At 37.8% G+C, this 19,945-nt stretch overlaps 3 protein-coding genes across 3 annotated transcripts; 1 reads left to right on the forward strand and 2 right to left on the reverse strand.

Moving 5' to 3' along the window:
• The first annotated feature begins 8,366 nt into the window (after positions 1-8,366).
• LOC145627454 (peptidyl-prolyl cis-trans isomerase FKBP62-like) lies at positions 8,367-8,897 on the forward strand. The gene has a single exon (XM_081679843.1). The coding sequence runs from the start codon at positions 8,367-8,369 to the stop codon at positions 8,895-8,897; it is 531 nt and encodes a 176-aa protein (XP_081535969.1).
• Positions 8,898-10,719: 1,822 nt separating this feature from the next.
• Positions 10,720-15,106, reverse strand: LOC145627461 (uncharacterized). The gene is made up of 3 exons (XM_081679851.1): positions 14,755-15,106; positions 13,839-14,551; positions 10,720-13,785 (listed from the first exon to the last, which is right to left on the reverse strand). Exons 1-3 carry the CDS (start codon positions 15,104-15,106, stop codon positions 10,720-10,722), a joined length of 4,131 nt encoding a protein of 1,376 aa, XP_081535977.1.
• Positions 15,107-15,274: 168 nt separating this feature from the next.
• On the reverse strand, positions 15,275-16,108 carry LOC145627471 (uncharacterized). Its single transcript, XM_081679860.1, has one exon. The coding sequence runs from the start codon at positions 16,106-16,108 to the stop codon at positions 15,275-15,277; it is 834 nt and encodes a 277-aa protein (XP_081535986.1).
• Positions 16,109-19,945: the final 3,837 nt, after the last annotated feature.

A 19,945-nucleotide genomic window follows, 5' to 3' on the forward strand; every position in this document is an offset into this window, starting at 1 on the left:
TTTCTTGAACTGAGATTTCATTATTCTGTGATTATGAAGAAACAGAACAAGGAACAGGACAAGATTGTGCTGGGATTTCTGGAATGTTTTGTGGAGTTTGAGAAATATTTTGAGGTGTATTTGGGATATTTAAAGGAATAGGTTGTAATATGTTGGGGATATCATCATCAAAAATTGCAGGAATAGGTGTTGAAACAGGTAGAAAAATTTGAAAAGGTAGATTTGAAGCTAAAGAAAGACTGGAATCTGGCATAGAATATGGAAAATTCTTTTCATATAATTTTACATCCCTGGTTACATGAATCTTGCCAGTTGCAAGATTAATCACCCTATAACCCTTTTGAGAAGCTGGATACCCAATAAAAACACAGGGATTTGCCCTAGTATCAAACTTAGTTCTTCCTTGTTGTATTGTAGTCATGTAACAAAGGCACCCAAAGACTCTAAGATAGTCAATATCAGGCTTCTTATTGAAGAATTTTTCAAAGGGTGACACATAACCAAGGCACTGTAAAGGCATTCTGTTGACTAAATGTGATGTTGTCATCACACAATCACCCCAGAACCTAGCTAGAACCTTGGATTGAAAATATAGAGCCCTAGCTGTTTCTAATAGGTGTTTATGCTTCCTTTCAACTACTCCATTTTGCTGTGGAGTTTCTGTGCAACTAGATTGATGCAGAATCCCTTCCTTCACATAAAACTTCTTCATTTCTCCCTCACATAACTCAGGTGCATTATCAGTTCTAATACTTTTGATCTTTGCACCAAACTGATTATTAATGAACACTGCAAAATCACATAAAACTTGGACATCATCTGATCTATTTTTAAGCAAGAAAATCCAAGTAAATCTTGAAAAATCATCCACTATAGTCAAGAAAATTTTACAACCAGTATGTGTAGCTATTTTATTTGGCCCCCAGATATCTAAATGCAACATTTCAAACACTTTAGAAGTTTTGATAGCACTATGACCAAATGACAACCTGTGTTGTCTAGCAAAATGACAAATCTGACAAGTACAGGACACTAAATAATCCTTAGTGTCTAAATCAGGTTTAACCTTGTCTAAATGAGCTATTGGCATGTGTCCTAGTCTCAAATGTCATAGCTTTACATTATTGACTGTACTAATATCTAACACAGAATCTTGAGATTTATGAACTGCAGCACAACTTGATTTTTGCAAATCTTGAAAGAAGGACCTCTCCAAGCAATATAGACCATCTCTCAATCTACCAAGCAGCAGTGGCTTGGTCAGAGTAGGGCCCTGAACATAGCATTCATCACAGGAAAAATAAGCTACACAATTCATGTCTTTGCACAATTTTGGGATTGATATTAAGTTAAACTGAAAACCAGGCACATGCATCACATCCTTTAGTATCAGTTTATCTCCAAAACAAATTGTTCCTTTATTTTGGACAACCAGTTTTCTCCCATCAGGTATAGTAATATTGCTAGCAGAATTAGACAGATTATGATAATCTTGAAACAAGCTTAGATCATGACTCATATGATCAGTGGCACCACTATCAATAATCCAATGAGAATTGCTGAAAGATAAAAGACAGAAAGTACCTGCCACCATTGCTGCAATTTTAGCCTTCTCATCATCATTCTTCTTGTCTAGCAAAGAAATAAGATGATTGTACTGATCAACTGTTATAGTTGCACTGTTGTTTGTGTCATCAGTATGCTGAAAAACATCAATAAGATGATTTAATATGAAGTAACTTAAATGTTATATTTTATCAGTTCTTATATATTATATTTTTGCGTTAAAATCTTGAACTTTCATCTTGTACAGCTCAGGCATACAGACCCCGCATCACAAAGTATATATTTTAAAATATTCCCTCCGTTTTTAAATACTTGCTCCACTTTCCTTTTGCGGACGTTTTTAAATATAAACTCCATTTCCTTAATTTGAAAAGCTTTTACAATAATTAATTCATTTCTCTCAACTAGTGGACCCAACATAAAACACATTTTATTAATTTCATATTTTCTCTCCTATTTAAATTATCTCCATTTTACAATTTTTTTTATTCTTCTACCAATCTCACTCCCTCCATATTTTATTACTTTCTCCACTTTCTCCTAAAACTCCTCGCATCGAAAAATGGAGCAAATATTTAAAAATGGAGGAGTAACAATGTATCCTATGGTGCTTCCTCGAGTGGAATTAAATATTCATTCTTACAAAATAGATATGCCAGGAGCAATATAATAATATATTGGTATGTCTGTTTCGCAATATATAATACTACGTATTTAAACATCAATAATATCATATTATACTCTTGCTATTATTTGTTCAAAACTATGGATAAAATCAATTATTTATCCGCAAATTCATGACGTACCGTTATTATTAGTGGGGATAATTTGATTCCTATTATGAGATAGGAATCTTTACACATCAGCAATTCTGTAACAAACTAACAAACTCTTCCTACGTGGCAATACTGTTATGATCATTACAATCACGAATTCACAATCATCAACTGTTATGATCATTACAATCACAATAAAATTTGTAACACTTCGATTATTACTTCCTATGAAGCTATGATTGTTTGCTATGTGTATTAGTTTTTTTTTTTTTTTTTCAAAAGTTATTAATTAATTAATTTTACAAATAAAATCTAATATGTATGCCTTTTCTATCTAATTAAATAGGTTGTTTCAAAAAAAAAAAAAAAAAAAATCTAATTAAATAGGCAAAATGGCAAATAGCAGCACTCCACCCTCCTTCGCCTTCAACCTTATCTGCAAACATAAAAATTAATACGGAGTACTCCGTACAAAACAATAGCCTTTGATAAGAGCCTAAAATAAATATAAATGCATATCATTCAGTTTATTAAATTAGTCATTATAGTACAACCTGCTGCATTAATTACTACATTAATTAGTGTTTATGAACTGCCACGGCCACCTTTACTCTAGCCAATAGCCGCAGCCCACAACCCACAGCCACCATGCATGCAGGGTCACCTAAACTTATTACTGCTCCCATTTAGCCTTGAAAATTGATTTGCACCACAATTAATTTTGTTTCCTAGGTACTTGTTTGCACTTCTTCGTGCCTTTAATTTGCCCTTATCCATTCTTACTCGATGTACTCGTATATTTATTTTTAGCACGTTTTGTGTGCGGCTAGCCACACCATATACTATTAAAGTAATTATTTCTATAACATTCACCGAGAAACTCCTGCAATATTGACTGGGTAACCCTATAACAATGACGAAGTAATTAAGCTCTATAACACTAACCTAATATACCCTATAACACTAATGAAGTAACTCTTATGATGGTTGATTATACATTATGGTCAGCCACATATAAAAAAGGGTAATGCTATATGCAGCCCTAAGGGCTGCATATAAGCATTTAATATACTTCCTTTTATAGTATTAAGTTGGGAATTTATCGACAATTCACGAGTAAATCGGTGTAATAAATGGTTATTTATTGTCTTTCCTTTCCATTTTTAGCTTCTTATATGCAGCCCTTAGGGCTGCATATATCTTTTTCCTATAAAAAATCATGTTTTATTTTTTGTTTTCCAATATTTTATTTTTATTTTTGCGTGTAAACAAATTATTACTCCCTCCGTCCCTAAATTACATTCCTTTTTCTAGCATTTATTCCTCACATAATAGAGAGAAAGAGGAATGTAATATAGGGACGGAGGGAGTATAATTTTAAAGCAAATGCAGTTATGAACTTCAAAAAAATGGAGAACGAGCGAACGAGAGAAAAACTAGGGCTTTCAAGTGAAGAAAACGATCTCTTACAGAGATCAAACAAAACATTTAAGAAAAACAATTAGGAGGGTATTGTATCCCTCAATTCTAGAGCAGCAATCCCCAATAGAGAGGGCGATGTGGAAATGGATAATCTCAATGCAGAGGATCCAAAGGAAATGTCGAGACATAAGACATAAGTTCTCCTACCTTAAGGCGACTCAATAAGTTTGAAAGGAGACATAGCTTTGACAGATGTTGTGTGTGCTTATTACATAGTCAGGTTTAACAACATAAATGATTATGATTTTGTCCTGTCCCAAGGTCCATATATGGGTCGTCATTGGTGATATTTACTTCACTATTCGTAAATGGATTCCTAATTTTGTCCCCGATGAAGAGCCGATTTGAAGGCCTATTTCTCTTTATTATGTGAGTAATAAATATTAGGAAGAGGCTTTGTATTAAGAGATGGAGGGAGTATTTTAAATATATAACCCAAATTTAATTAAAGTTTTTTCTTTTAACCATGAAATATGTTACTAGAAGGAATTTTCATGATATATAGCTGGAAAAAGAAATATCTTTAACAAGTAAAACAAATTTGATACGATAACACATTTACCTTAACCACAAAATATGTTATTTGAAGGAACATTTTTTTGTATGATATATAACTGGAAAAAAAAATATATCCCTTTAACAATTAAAACAAACTGATAAAATATAACATTTAAGTTACTTCATATTAAATCATGAATTTTGATGTTTAAGGGTCTGTTCTGATTGACTGAACTGAACTGAATATTTTATGAGAGGAGGATATTAGGAACTCTAACAAACCAAATGCTAAAAAAAAAACTCTAACAAACCAAATACCAAAAAAAAAAAGGCAAAAAAAAAAAAAAAAATGCTCAAAGTGGGGAATCGAACCTGAGACCTCTCTCTCACCAAGTCACTGCACCATAAAAAACTCTAACAAACCAAATGGGCTATCACTAACATCATGATATATAGGACAAATATTAGCTATTTATTAGTTATTCTAGGGGGACAACTATAAATTACATATATCACCAGTTGGGCCACGAGGGGGTCGGGCCTCCACCAGCCCCCCGGTGGCTCCACCCTTGCAAACAATGACCTGGGGTAGTGCCCAGCCAAAAAACTAGTTAATCTTTTAATAGTCAAAACAAAAGAAGAAGGGTTATTTGAATGAATAAATGGGGTTACATATTTTATTAATTAATTGATGTTACTTGTATAATAAATTGGGGTTATTATATGGACAAATTAAGGTTACCCACATAAATAATTGAGGATACTTATATTAACAAATAATGATTATTTTTAAACAAAAGTGGACACATTATGTGGCTGGTCACACACAAAACTAATTGTTTATTGATGAAGCGTTACATAATATGTTATAGCAATTATAAACCTCTGTTAGAATATGCCTGGAATTGGTGACCAAGTATGTACACGGCCACATAGTTCATATTAAATACATGACCATGTAGTCTACGCTACCACTTAGCAATTCACACAACCGCTTGGTTCACAGTACACGACCATGTAGTCCATGTGAAGTGTAACGTACTTTATGGAAATTTTCTTAAAATCCAATTTCTCCGCATGAGGGCTAGTTGAGATATTGATGAATCACATTTATATAGGTTTTATAGGCACGTTTATGCTAGATTTATATATGCTTTTAGGGTCTTTTGTCGTTTTTTAGGTCGCAAATGCTTAAGTTGTTTGTTTTGTGTTCTATTACGCTTCTTTTTTGTGTTTTCTCATTAATGTTTCAGGTGATTTCATGATCATTTGGATCCTTTCAAGGTGTTTAGAGTTAATTCGGATGATATTAGGATGAAGAGTCGATGAATCGAGGTCGCTCAATGAAGTATATGTGTTTGTGGAAGCTTAGGTTGAGATTTATATGCATGAGTAATAAATATAGCTTCCACAAGGGTCGCTACGAGTCAAGCTTGATAATTGAGTTGAGCTTTGGCTGAGTCGAGGTTTGTCTGAATTTGTCCGAGTCGAAGTGGAGTAACTTGTAATTTGATCTATCTTAATAGAACCCCATATTTAGTGTAACATTTCTTTCTTCTCTTTAGTTTTGTCTTTTAATAAATTACTCGCACAACTAACATTTACCTAAAACCGCCTCACCGACCCAGACTTTCTCTCTGTAAACCCTCACCGCTTCATCCACCGCCTTTTCTCCTTCATTGTTTGCTCGCCGGCGACCGGCATTTCTTCTCCTAGCTGTCGCCGGCAACGCCTGTCATCCGTGTTTTCTTTTCTGTACTGGGTTACCGCTGACGAGGGAGGATAAACAGAAGAATATAATTTCCGTTTGCTTGGTTTTTCAGTTAACCGCTTGTCCGCTTCCTTTCTAGGTGTTTTGTTCCCTTTTCCTTTTGCTTACTCCTCAATTCATGTCTTTTTTCGGTTCTTTTTATTTCCTTTGTTTAGTTTTCAGTTTTTCACTTTTGTTTTTTTTACTCTTGTTTTCCTTCTTTGCTGAAGTTTCCTATTCTTTTTAAATAATGTCTTTTGTTCTTCTCTTTCCTTTTTAGGCTATGTTTCTTGTTTTTATCTTGGTTTTTTTTTTGCTTTGTTGGGTTTATTTTAGAGTCTAGTTTTAATGTTTTAGAGATTCTTGATACAGTTGTTTTTAAGTTCTGCCGAGTTTATTGGTTTAGATCAGTTTTGGGTTTTTCTTGGGTTTTCGTAGCTAATGATGAGTTTATTGGTTTAGATCAGTTTTCCTACTCTTATTTTGCCTTTAGGGTTTTATCACTAGTAGAAAAATACGAAAAGGCAACCCCCAAATGGCACCGGTTCAGGCCAAACCGGTGCCAAAAATCGGCCTAAAAATGGGCGGGTTTTAAGACAAAGAGAAATGGCACCGGTTCAGATCAAACCGGTGCCAAAAATACAAATGGCACCGGTTTGAATCGGTTCCATAAGATGTTAAAAAAAACGGTTCAACACTGAATAAACCCTAAAAAAAGCTCTCACTCCGCCTCTTTTTATTTCATTCCCTCTGATCTCCTTCTCTCTCCTCTCTCCCTTCTCCTCCTCTCCCTTCTCTCTCCTCTCATCTCCCTTATTGATCTTCATCTCCCATGCATATTCGATCTAGCTCCTCTCTCTAAACCGATCTTCTTTCATCTCCACTCCCTAGCTTCTTCGATCTCCTCTCTTTCTTTGATCTACACCACCACAAATTCGACCACCGCCACAAAGCCCACCACCACAACATCACCACTGCCGCAAAGCCACCGCCACAACCACAAAGGTCGACCGCCGCCGCAAAGCCCACCAACATCATCATCAACAACAACAATTTCTGGGTATCCTTCGAGGTTAGGGTTTATTTTAGGGGTTTAATTCGATGTTAATCGAGTTTGTTGGATTTAAATTTGGGTTTGATTTTGGATTTAAATCGATTTTTTTGGGTTTATTTAATTGATTATTGGATTTTAATTCGAGTTTTGTCAATTTTTCTGGGTATAATTATCCAAATTTAATCGGTTTTGTATTTTAATTCGATTTTTCTCATTTTTTCTGGGTTTAATTTTGTGTTTAATTAATCGATTTTTCTGGGTATATGCATGTGTCTTTTGGGGTTTTTTTTTTTTGAGTTTTCTCGGTGTTTTAATTTTAAAAGAGAAAATTCCGAGAATTTGTATTTTTCTGGGCACATGCATGTTAAAAAAAATGGATGAAGTACTTGTGTTAAGCCATTCTTGTTAAGTAATTCGGGGATTTTGTATTTTTTTTTTCAATTTTTCTTATAATTTTGAGTTTCTGGGTTTTTTTATTTTCAGTTCGTGAGTATTTTTGGGGTTTTTTCTTTTTATTGGGGGGGATTTCTGGGTTTATTTTCTTGCTTTTAATTTCGTGATTTCTAGGTTTATTTTCAGGGTTTAATTTTCGTAATTTTAGTTTATTGTGAGTTTTTATTAATTCGGTGTTTTAATTAATGCAGGTGAAGAATCAAAGCGTTGATTTTGGAATTTTTATTTTATTGTTGTAATTTTTTTTTTCGTTCGATGTGTAATTTTTTTTTTCTTTGATGTTGTAATTTTTTTTTTTTGGATTTTGATGTTGTAATTTATTTTATTTTTTTGTATTGTAAAATAACAATTTAATCATTAATATATTTCTGATTATATTTCGTATTCAAGCTTGTTATATGTTTCTGATTATATTTGATCAATATATCTCTGATTGTATGTGTGGATAAAGCAAACTTAAAAAAAAAAAAAAAAACCATGAATTGGCACCGGTTAACCGGTGCCAATTGACTTTAATTCCCAACAACAAAAAAAAAGAAATAGTTATGGCACCGGTTAACCGGTGCCAAAAATCAATTATGGCACCGGTTTGAACCGGTGCCAAAAAGGGGGGGGTTTTGGCACCCCTCACATTGGCACCGGTTCAAACCAGTGCCTTAGGTCGGGTTTGAACCGGTGTCATTTGCTATTTTTCTACTAGTGTATTATGGAATTATTTCCGACCTTCATTTCTTTTCATCTTCCGGATGATTTTAATGATGATAGTATTATCCATCTTCTTTCCTCTATGGATAATCCAAGTGATGTTGTAGTTCGTTCCTCGGAGGTCAAGGAGCAAGGGAACTCCTTCTTCAAGAATGGCAAGTTTAAACTTGACTTTTCTAAGTATGAGTGGGCTAGTAAATTGTTGTGTTTTACTATGCCGTGTTCTTTGGAAGCTTTTGCTTCGTTTCGATCTTTGGCTTTTGCTTTGCATCTCAATCTTGCAGCTTGTGCTTTGAAGCTTCTTGATTATTCTGCGGTTGTCCGTTATTGTTCTTTTGTGTTAAAGTTTGATTCCTGTCATATTAAGGCTTATTATAGGAGGGCTTCTGCGTATCAAGAACTGGGTAAGTTTCGTTCCGCTAGGAAAGATTTGGTTAAGGCTGCTAAAAGTGAACCAAATAATATAGAAGTGTTATCAAAATTGCACCATGTTGAGGATTTGTTACATGATAATTCTTTGGTCGATCAGAAAATGAAGGGTAGGATGGTCCAGTCTGTTAGCCAGGTTGAGTCGACTTTCCAAGTTCCCGATGATTATGTAGCTAGTTGTTAGGTCAAAGAGGATTGTCATAATGCGGAAATGGTTACTCCGATTGCTGACTTTCAATGCAGTGCCTTAAGTCCAGATGTTGTTTTGGAGCCAGTTTTATTGCCTAATTCAGTTGGTGGTGATAAAGATAATTTTCTTCCACCACCGGTTTCAGTGAGTGCTGATATGGAGTGTGATTTCCAATCGGACTCGGTTAGTCAAGACAAGGATTGTAAGGTTTTTCCACCGGTTTCAGTGAGTGATGATATGGAGTGTGATTTCCAATCGGACTCAGTTAGTCAAGACAAGGATTGTAAGGTTTTTCCACCGGTTTCAGTGAGTGCTGATATAGAGTGTGATTTCCAATCGGACTCGGTTAGTAAAGACAGGGGTTGTAAGGTTTCTTCACTGGATTTAGTAAGTGTTGATATGGAGGGTGATTTCCATTCGAACTCGGTTAGTAAAGGTAGGGATTGTAAGTTCTCTACATCTTTTCGTTAAGAAGACTCTCGTATGCATAAGTTTGTTTCTCAACATGGCTCGAGTTCATCCCTTCGGCTTTCTTCCTCAAATTTGGATCAGGTTATGCAAGGCAAGGTCATCCAGTTCTATCATTCTAAGTTAATGTCGTTAATGTCAGTTCGGGTTCGTTCGACTAAAACTTCTATCCAGACAGAGGTCCCCCAAGATGTAAATTCTAGGGAAGCAGAGACCTCTATTTCTACCGCAGTTAAGTACCTTTGTGGATTGGAGCGACAGGCAGTGCCCACTTCAGAGCTCCAGTCGGCTCCCATTTCCCAGTCCATGTGTGCTTCGGTTTTGCAGTCATATCCGGAGGAGGTGATCACCTCTATCACGATGGAATTCTCCCACGATGTGAAGCAAAGTGTAGAAGGGTCATCTACCTTACCTTCACTTAATGCATCCTGTAATGAGGAGCGACAGACAGTGCCCATTCTAGAGTCTCAGCCGATTCCTATTTTGCAGCAGTCCTTAGGTTCTCCAGTGGTGCACAACAGTTTGGAGTGCATGACTGCCGCACTTTCTAATGATAATAGTACTATGGGAGGAATGAGTTCACATGAGATTGTGGGAAAAGTTTGGGATTTCAGATTTCAGTTGTCCATTTTGCATTCCAGTGCCAGGTCGTTGGGTCTTCCAATTCGCTGTCACAATGCTATTTTTCATCCTCGGTTTAGGAAGAAAGGTTCTTCAGTGGATTTCCCTAAATCAGTTGCTGGTTGCCAGATGGTTCGTGTAGGTGCAAAGCGTGATCGCGGGCCTAGTGTGGACTTCAAGTACTCCAACTTGGCTCGAATAAAGTTTGCTCGCAAGGGTCTCTTTGTTGCTTTTGTGTAGTGTAGTTGGTTATTTTCGTTTTTATTTGTATTTCTTTAATAGTACTCTTTGTCAAAAAAAAAAAAAAAAAAAAAAAAAAAAAAAAAAAAAAAAACTAACATTTACCTTCATAACTATATTTTGCCAAAACACTCCCTTATTTATTTCAAGTAGTTGCGGGAGTCTGATTATTACAACTCACGGTATCAATAACTCAATACGTACTATCCGAAGATCATATCGCATAATCCTCGATTATTCTAATGACGACACTGATACCGTATTATTAAATTTTTTTCACGCTATCTGTGCCATCAATTACTTATGAGTTTAATTCAGTGTAAAAGTCAATTATAATATATTAATGCGGTGCTAATAATGCGTTATTAAACTATGCTCACGCTATCTATGCCATCTTTTCTTTATGGGTTAAATAATACAGTGCAAAAAAAAATCAATTATAGTAATATTTTTTTTTTTTTTTGAAACACGCTAGAAGTACCCTTAATTAAGAATTGGACAAATTGTCCATTAGTACAAACGGAGCAATGGAGGGAGGACAGTGGGATTCCCACACTTGCTCAAAGCCAAACGGTACTAATCTAGCTAAATGGTGGGCAACAAAATTCCCATCCCTACGAACATGAGACCAACTAACAAAATCAAAATCCTTGCAACAATACATAACATCATCAAGAATAGAGTCAAGATCCGAAAAGTAAGTCACAGCCTTCATGAGACGCTTGATCACAACTTGGCTATCCGATTCAACAATAATCCTCTTCACACCATACCTACGGGCCAACTTCAAACCAAGCAGAACTGCCTTACATTCAGCAATTTCAGGGGGCCAGCCACCTCTTACTCTTCTCACGCCTGCAAAAATGACCTCACCCCTAACATTTCGAGCCAAGGCACCAAGCCCCACCCACCCTTCATCAGAGAGAGATGCATCACAATTTACCTTAATGAAGTTAGCAGGGGGAGGGCTCCAAACCTTGGGGCTTTTGCACTTGCGCACACCACCCACCCCATAGATTTTTGTCATGTATTTGAGGCAGTCTTCAGAGAGTCTTTGAACTCTTTCCTTCACCACTAGATGCGGCACCTCTTTGGCATTGAAAACCTTGTCATTCCTTCTTCCCCATATATACCACAAAAGATTCACACCTCGCAAGCAAAGTTTAGCATCGAGCTTGGACCATCGCACAAGCATACTCTTGAAGTCCTCATTCGCCTCAACCGGAACAAGAGACTCGCAATTTAGTTCTCTCCAAAGATCACTGACAGCATTGCACGAGAAAAAGGCATGACCTTTAGTCTCACACACATTTGTACACCAGGGGCATGAATCAGAATCAGACATGTGTCTATAACGGAGCAGCTCACGCGTGGGGAGGGAGTTGGTACATGCACGCCAAAGGAAATGCTTCACTTTCGGGATTGTCTCAAGCTTCCATATTGCAGCCCACGCCTCATGAAACCCCTCAAGATTGCAAGATTTCCCCAGTAAGTATGCAGTCTTCACTGAGTACACACCATCGCTTGAGAAAGCCCAAGTGTGTTGATCTTTAGGAGATCTGATGCTAATTGGAATTTGCATAATACAGGCCACATCACGAGCATTGAATTGAGCAGTAAGTAATTCATAGTTCCAGTTACTACATTGTGTGTCAATCAAATCACTTACTAGCTTGAGACCTTCCACCCTCAACGAAAGAATAAACTTCCCATTCTCGTCCGCTACCCACGGGTCTTCATATATATCAATTGAATTTCCATCCCCAACTCTCCAAATTAATCCTTCCTTAACAAGAGCTTTTGCGCTCCAGATGCTACGCCACGCATAGCTGCCATTCAATCCCAAGGAGGCCTCAAGAAAATCCGAGTGAGGGTAGTACTTGCTCTTCATAATTCGGCTCAACAAAGACTCCGGATGAGAAATAAGACGCCAAGATTGCTTGCCCAATAAAGCATCATTGAATACAACCATGTCCCTAAACCCGAGCCCACCCAAACATTTAGGTTGGAATAATTTATCCCAACTTAGCCAATGAACTTTCCTTCGAAAGTCAGTGTGACCCCACCAAAATTTTGCTACCATAGATCTAATGTCATCAATAACACTAATGGGAATTTTATAAACCCCCATTAGATAAGTGGGAATAGCTTGGATGACGGATTTAATCATAACCTTCTTCGCAGCACGAGACATAAACTTCTCCTTCCACCCGTTCAACTTTTTCCATACTCTATCCTTTAGAGCAGCAAAAATCATTCTTTTCGACCTCCCCAAAATAGTCGGAATACCCAAGTACTTCTCATGTTCATTCACTTTCCGAATCCCTAACAACTGAGTCAACTCTTCTTGCTTCGATTCACACACACCTTTGCTAAAAGAGACCTCCGACTTGTCATAATTAATTTTCTGCCCGAAAGCTGCTTCGTACACGTTGAGGATATCAACTATCTTTGAGCATTCCTCTCGGTTGGCTCTAGCAAAAATTAGGCTATCGTCGGCAAAGAAGAGATGAGAAACCTTCGGCCCATGTCTACTAGCCCCCGCTCCATGGACTAGTCTATGATCCGTAGCCTTTTTAATCAAAGCAGAGAAAGCATCCGCAATAATAATGAAAAGGTACGGGGAGAGAGGATCTCCCTGCCGGAGACCCCTAGAAGGAACAACATTGCCACAAACGACCCTATTAATGATGAAAGAGTAGGACACCGTGGTAACACAACTCATAACAATTCGAACCCACGCCTCCGCAAACCCCACTTTGAGAAGGAGTTTTTCCAGAAAAAACCACTCCACCCTGTCGTATGCCTTACTCATGTCAAGCTTCATGGAAATTGTTCCTTTACGGCTAGTACTCCTTTTTTTCATAGTATGAAAAAGCTCCATAGCAATCAGTGCATTATCCGTGATCAATCTTCCTGGCACAAATGCACTCTGATTTTCCGAAATAACCCTCGGTAAAATCTCCTTCAAACGCAAAACTATCACCTTCGAAGCTATCTTATACAAAATATTGCAGAGAGCAATTGGCCTAAATTCGGTTATCGAAGTAGGAGAGCTAACCTTCGGAATAAGAACAATGTTTGTATTATTCACCGAACTTGGAGGAACCACACCATCAAGAATTTGCTTCACTCGAGTAAAGACCGTATCACCCACAACCTGCCAGAAATTCTGATAAAAAATTGCATGAAGCCCATCTGGACCCGGTGCTTTACACGGATGCATAGTACACACAGCCGCATGCACTTCTTCTTTTGTACGCGGTTTCAGCAGCAAATCGTTATCCTCAGAGGATATAGAAGGGGAGACAGCAGCTAAAACATTCTCACAATCATCAAAAGAGGGCCCCGAAGCAGTAAAAAGAACAGAGTAGAAATTCTCCACAATCGTCTCAATGTCGTCTTCATCAGTGCACCACTCGCCATTAGAGTCAAAGAGTCCTCTGATTTCATTTCGTTTCCGCCTTTGAGAAGCTTTATGATGAAAGTATTTTGTGTTGCGGTCACCATCCTTAATTTCCGAAACTCTCGATCTAAGATACCAATATGCTTCCTGTTTTTCAAAAAGATCATCAAGATTCTTCTTTAAAGCCACGCACAGCTCACTATTTGCAGATGACAACCTTCGTTTTGAGCTTCTTTCAACTGATTTTCGGCCTCTGTGATTTTCTTATCAAGCTCTGAAAATTTCTTGCTACTCCACCTCTTGAGAGCCTCAAGAGTGGTGCCAAGCCTTGACTCGGCATCCATCCCAGCAGCACCCTCCCACGTCTCCTTCACCGTAGCCATACAAGTCTCATCCAGCAGCCAGACAGTCTCAAATCTCAAGGTTTTCTTCCCCTTTTTCCTCTTACTTTTTGCACAATGAAGCCTCATAAGGATCGGAGAGTGATCAGACTTATATCGCACAATGTTCTCAACATCTGCATTCGGAAATAAAAAGTGCCAATCCTTATTGCTGCAGTATCTGTCTAGCCTTTCTCTAACAATAGTCTGCTCTGTGAGCCCACGTTCCCAAGTGAAACGCTGACCCCTGCTGCCAAGGTCATGTAAGTTGCACTCTTGGAGTGCTTCTCTAAAATCCACAATAGCTCTTCTCTCACAATTAGCACCCCCCTCCTTTTCTTCGTAACTTAAAATTTCATTAAAGTCACCTCCAATAAGCAAGGGTCCATCATAAGAGACACAAATAGAGCGTAGAAGATGCCAAGTCTTGGATTTATTCGCCGTCTCCGGCCAACCATAAATTCCCACAAAACGCCAAACCACATTATCACCAAAATCAACATCGCCACAAATATGATTATTCGAAAAAGAGACTAAAGAAAAAGCAATAATATCTTTATTCCAAAACAAACATAAACCCCCTGACAAACCATTACTACTAACACCAAAAGAGCTATCAAAACCTAAACGATTTTTCAAATTTTCGGACTCACCTTTATTTATTTTAGTCTCCCAACACCCGCTACTTGGAGATTTAAGTGCTCCCCACTTATAAAGTCAGCAGTTAAGAACTCACCACCTTCCATCCCTTCAATCCCTTTTTCAACTCCACTCTTCACTACCTTAGCCACTCTTGCTTTTTTCCCCTGGCCCGACAAAGAACCATCATCTGTACCCCCCTCTCTTCCCACAAAACATCTTTTTTTCCCAACTTTGATTCCCTCAGAAGACTCGGAAGTGTCCATTGGATCCCCTTCCCTTTCACTCTGAATTTTGTCCCCAGCTTTCCTCCAAACTTTCCTACCCTCCTTCCCCTCACTACCTTTAGATTGTAGCTCTTTCTCTCTATTTTCTTCTTTGCTACCCTCGTTCGCACCTCTTCTCCCATCAAGCCCCTCCACACTGGCAGGTGTATCAGTTTGGTTCATTAACTCCACAGGAACCGTTCGAAGAACAAGCGTGCTGCTGCCTTCTTCAAGCACTTTGCACAAGGCTGCCTCCCTGACTTTCGGAACAGGGGATCCCAACTTAGACGATGAGAACTGGAGCTTTCTAGCAACACTCGGGGGACCCAACCTGATTGCTTGTGGGTTATTTTACGACACTTTGCTCGCATGTCTTCTACTTGATAAATTTTCCACCCATTTTCTCTCCTTCTCCCTGTCAACAAGCGAAGCTTTCGATCGTTGATGCGGGGAGGCAACTAAAAATGGACCATATTGAAACACTAGAGCACTCTCTCCTTCTTCCTGTTCCTGCTCAATACAATCTTTATCCAAATGACCCAACCTGCCGCAGAAAAAACAAAAATCGCCCAATCTTTCATATTTGAAGCCTATCCACTTCGTCAATCCAGAGTTGCTAGCTACTTTAATCCCTCGCCGCAAGGGTTTAGATACGTCTAGCATAACTCTAACTCTCATAAACTCCTCCCATCCAACTGGGTCTGAATCATCGAACTCAAGAAACTCTCCAATAGCGTTCCCCACCTCAGTTGCAAAGGTAACATTGCGTCGGCCAAAAGGAACAACTAACAATCGAATCCAGAATGGCGACTTATCGAAGGCGATGTCCGAAGGTTGTTCATCACCATCGATAGGTTTTAGCAAAAGCATCTGCTGATCAAAGGTCCATGGTCTTCCATCTAAGACCCTTAATTTGTCTTCTTCATTAAAGAATTGGAAAATAAAGAGATTAGTCTCCACAATTCGCACTGCAACATTGTCTCGCAAACGCCATAGCCCCTTAAGAACCTGTTTCATCGCTTCTATATTGAACGGTTTATTAGTCAACATCTTCCCAACCAAAGCAAGGTCTAGTCTAGTCCTCTGATTCTCATCAGTCAATGTCTCTCCACCTTCGCCAATGATTAGGTTTTCCTCCTCTGTAAGTTTGAGTTTGCCCCAGTCTTTCATCAACTCCTCCTCCATAGTCAAGGAAACTCTCAATCAAACCAGTCTAAAAGAATTCGAATCGGAAAATAGGTGGAATTTCACTCAATTTCGAAGAAAAAAAAGCAACTGACTCGCAACACTCAAACCCTAGCAGAGCACTCTCCTAACCCTACTCGAGGGACTCTAATTATAGTAATATTAAAGCGGTGCTAACAATGTGGATTCGTTTCTTATAAGCTTTACATATGTACCAAGCATTGAATTATAATAAACTGAATTGGTAAGATTACGATCAACCATTTATTTGATTTATGGTATATCTATACTATATACTAAAGTAATCACCAGAGTTATCCCTTAAGTACACATGTCACATTCACAACAAAAATTTTCCCGCCCAAATATTTTTTAGCTTTTTTTTTTAAATTTCTTTTTTTCCCTTAAAAAAAATAACATGATAAAAAAAATTTAATGAAAAAAAACTTACAATAATTTATAAAATATTTTAAATAATGTATCTAACATGAGAATTTTAAGGATAGACATGATATGAATTCAAATTCAAAAATAAAAAATGTTACATATAAGCCATTTCATTTAAACTAACTCCATTTATTTTTATTTTCAAGTCTTATTATTATAAATCTGTGCATTTGCACGGGGATAAAACTAGTGTACAATTAATCAATTTCCTTTAAATAAAATATATATAAATAAATAAAACAATTAGTCAATTATGAATCTCTTACTGGAGTGGTTAATTTAAGTTAAAGGAATATTTCTTCAAAAAAAAAAAGTTAAAGGAATATACCATTAACCCCCCTAAAATGCCAATGTACTGATCTTTTGCCTTATGTTTTCCTTGAAATGATTTTCTTGTTTTTTTTTTTTTCTTGTTTGGGTCCCTAAAATAAGGGTTTTTGAAATTTCTCAAAAAATTTCCAAAAAGCATGGATATAAGGCTTAAATTTTGAAATTTTTTGACTTTTTTCACCTGGATTAAAATTGTCGAAATTTTTACCATGGTCCCTAATACCCTCCGGGAGTCCAATTGGGTGGGTGTATCCATCCAATTTTCCTTTACACGGCCAATTTACCGGTTTACAACTTGCACCAATTTCATTAATTCAAGTCTACCACGAACATTTATAACAACAAATAATGATCATATATGGTTCCAAACGACATTATATGACCCCGAGATGTATCCCAGAAAATTTCAAGAATTTTTTACACCGGGCCCCGAAACCTTTAAAATTTCTCACAAAGCGTGGATATTAGTCTTCAATTTTGGAATTTTTTGAATTTTTTTCGCCCGAAAATAAAATTTGACGAAATGTTTATCATGGTCCTTAATACCCTTGGGAAGTCCAATTGGGTTGATGGAACCATCAAATTTGCCTTTAAACGGTCAATTTAATTACCGGTTTACAACTTGCACGGATTTCATTAACTCAAGCCTACCACGAACATTTATGACAACATATAATGATCATAAATGGCTCCAAACGGTATTATGACAACAAGGCAACGAACACTACCAATCAGCGTGTTGAGGCCGCCGGAAAGGACCCAGTTTTTGACTAGTCGGAGCGGCCACCGAAATAGCAATTACTGGGTTTGGAAATCGCAAATGTACGAGGGTAAAATAAGAGGTGAAGGCTGTTTAGAGTTTCATAAATTAAGTTTTTGATAATTGAGTTCTTGAGGGTTTAGAGTTTCATGAATCACAGATGTACGGAAACTGATTTAGAGATTGATAATTGAGTTCTTGACGAGAAGAGGAAATAAGAAGTGACGTAATGTAGGAGAAAACTGATTTAGAGTTTCATGAACTTGGGACTAAACCGCAAAAACCCTACTAATACTGCTATACGTGGGAATTCTACAAATTCAAAATCAAAATTTCCGCCTATTTTTAGATTTTGGGCAATCAAAAAATGAAAATATTTCGTTGCACAAAAATATTTTAGGCCACGAAAACAAACTAGTAGCCTATACAATCAAAATCGTTGCACAAAATACATTTTGGGCTACGAGATTTTACTCCGTCGCCCAATATACAAATTTGGGCAACGAATTCTGATTAGAAGCCCATTTGTCATTATTTGGGCTACGAACATACAATTAGTTGCCCATGCTAAATCCATTCGTCGCCCAAACTAGAATTTCTTGTAGTGTACCAATGCAACCCGATCATTACTTTCCATTATGTGGTTGATGCCTGCATGAATTGTTTATACATATTGTTGGATTTTGGGAGAACTCCTCAATGTGGAGTGTGTACCATTGATCAATATATATAGAGTTAAACAAGAGTCGTAATCCTAGTATGATAAATATACATAATATATTATACAAATATTATCCTAATCTACGACATATATTGTCATAACTATAATAGCTATCAAATGTTACACTAAGTTCGTTTCTACTTGTAAGAAAAAGGTGAATAAAGTATATGTGTGTGTGTGTGTGTGTGTGTGAGAGAGAGAGAGAGAGAGGAGAAGCTAGAGTTGGAGAGTGTGTGTTTGTATGTGTGAAAAATGTGCGGACAGTGTAGGGCTGGGAAGGTAAGATGGTAAAAAAAGTTTTCCAACAAAAAAGATAAAAGTGAGTCAAACATTTTAAAACGACACAAAATGAAAAGTGAGTTGAACATTTAGGAGCAGAGAATGGAAGTGGAGATGTTTTTAGAAAATGTTTATTTAAAAGTGGTTCAACAAATTTACCCCCTCTTTTGATTCTTTTTTTTTTTTTTTTTTTGGGAAATTCTCTTTGGTAGACCTCTAATAATAAACATTTTCAGTGGTCAAATGCAAAAAATGTTATTATCCTTGGTGAACCATGTTTTAAAAAGTTTTATCAATGGTAACATTAAGCAAGGTAATTAGGCATTTATTAACCATGGTTAACCATTCTAAGTAAAAAAAAGGTGTGATGCCTAAAATACCCCCATTTTAAAATTAATTAAAAAAATAAAAACCACCACCCTGCCACCACCTTCCCCACCATTCGCCACCATTCCCTCTCCCTCTCCCCCTCCTACACCAAAACCGACGCCGGCACCGACGCCCAGCTCTACCTTCGCTGGTGCGCCGGCCTCCCTAAGTGACGCCCCACCTCCCCCACCCCCACCTCTTCTATCTCTCCCCCTTTTCGACCCTTCCTATTTTCCCCACCGAATGCCCACCGTCGATCACTCTAACCACCACAAAACCGGTGCCCTTCCCCGACGACCCCCCTCCCTTGTTCGTCGGCCAAAAACCCTAAAAAACCCCAAAACACCAGAAAATACCCAAACCCGTTTAGGGTTTCGAAACCAAACCCCGGAAATGGGTTTCGGTTTTCTGGTGGTTTTGGGTAGATTTCAAGGGTTTGTGGTGGTTTTGTCGGGGGGGGGGGGGGGTTCGTCGAGGAGGGGTGTTGGTTTTCGTGGTGGTTTTGGGTGCGATAAGGGCCTGACGAACGGTGGTGGGGGAACTGGGAAAGAGAGGAGGTGGGGCGGGTGGTGATCGATGATGGGGGAATGGAAAAGGGAGGAGGAACGGGGCCGAGGTGGGGCGTCACCGGCCGGAGGTGGTAGAGGACAGGCGTCGCCGACCGGAGTGGGAAGGCAAGTCGGTTGGGGGTTAGCCGCCGGCAGTGGTGCCGGTGACGTGGCTAGGTGAGGGGTTTGGGGTTTTTTTTTTCCTTTAAAATAATCTAAGATGGGGTTAACCATAGGGTCAAATTAGTCATTAAATCATTAGTTAACCATAGTTACGCTTAAAATGCCTAATTACCTTGCTTAATGTTACCATTGATAAAACTTTTTAAAACATGGTTCACCAAGGATAATAACTTTTTTTGCATTTGACCACTGAGAATGTT

The sequence above is a fragment of the Chenopodium album genome, chromosome 1 (assembly GCF_948465745.1).
Source record: "Chenopodium album chromosome 1, dcCheAlbu1.1, whole genome shotgun sequence".
Classification (NCBI taxonomy): Eukaryota; Viridiplantae; Streptophyta; class Magnoliopsida; order Caryophyllales; family Amaranthaceae; genus Chenopodium; species Chenopodium album.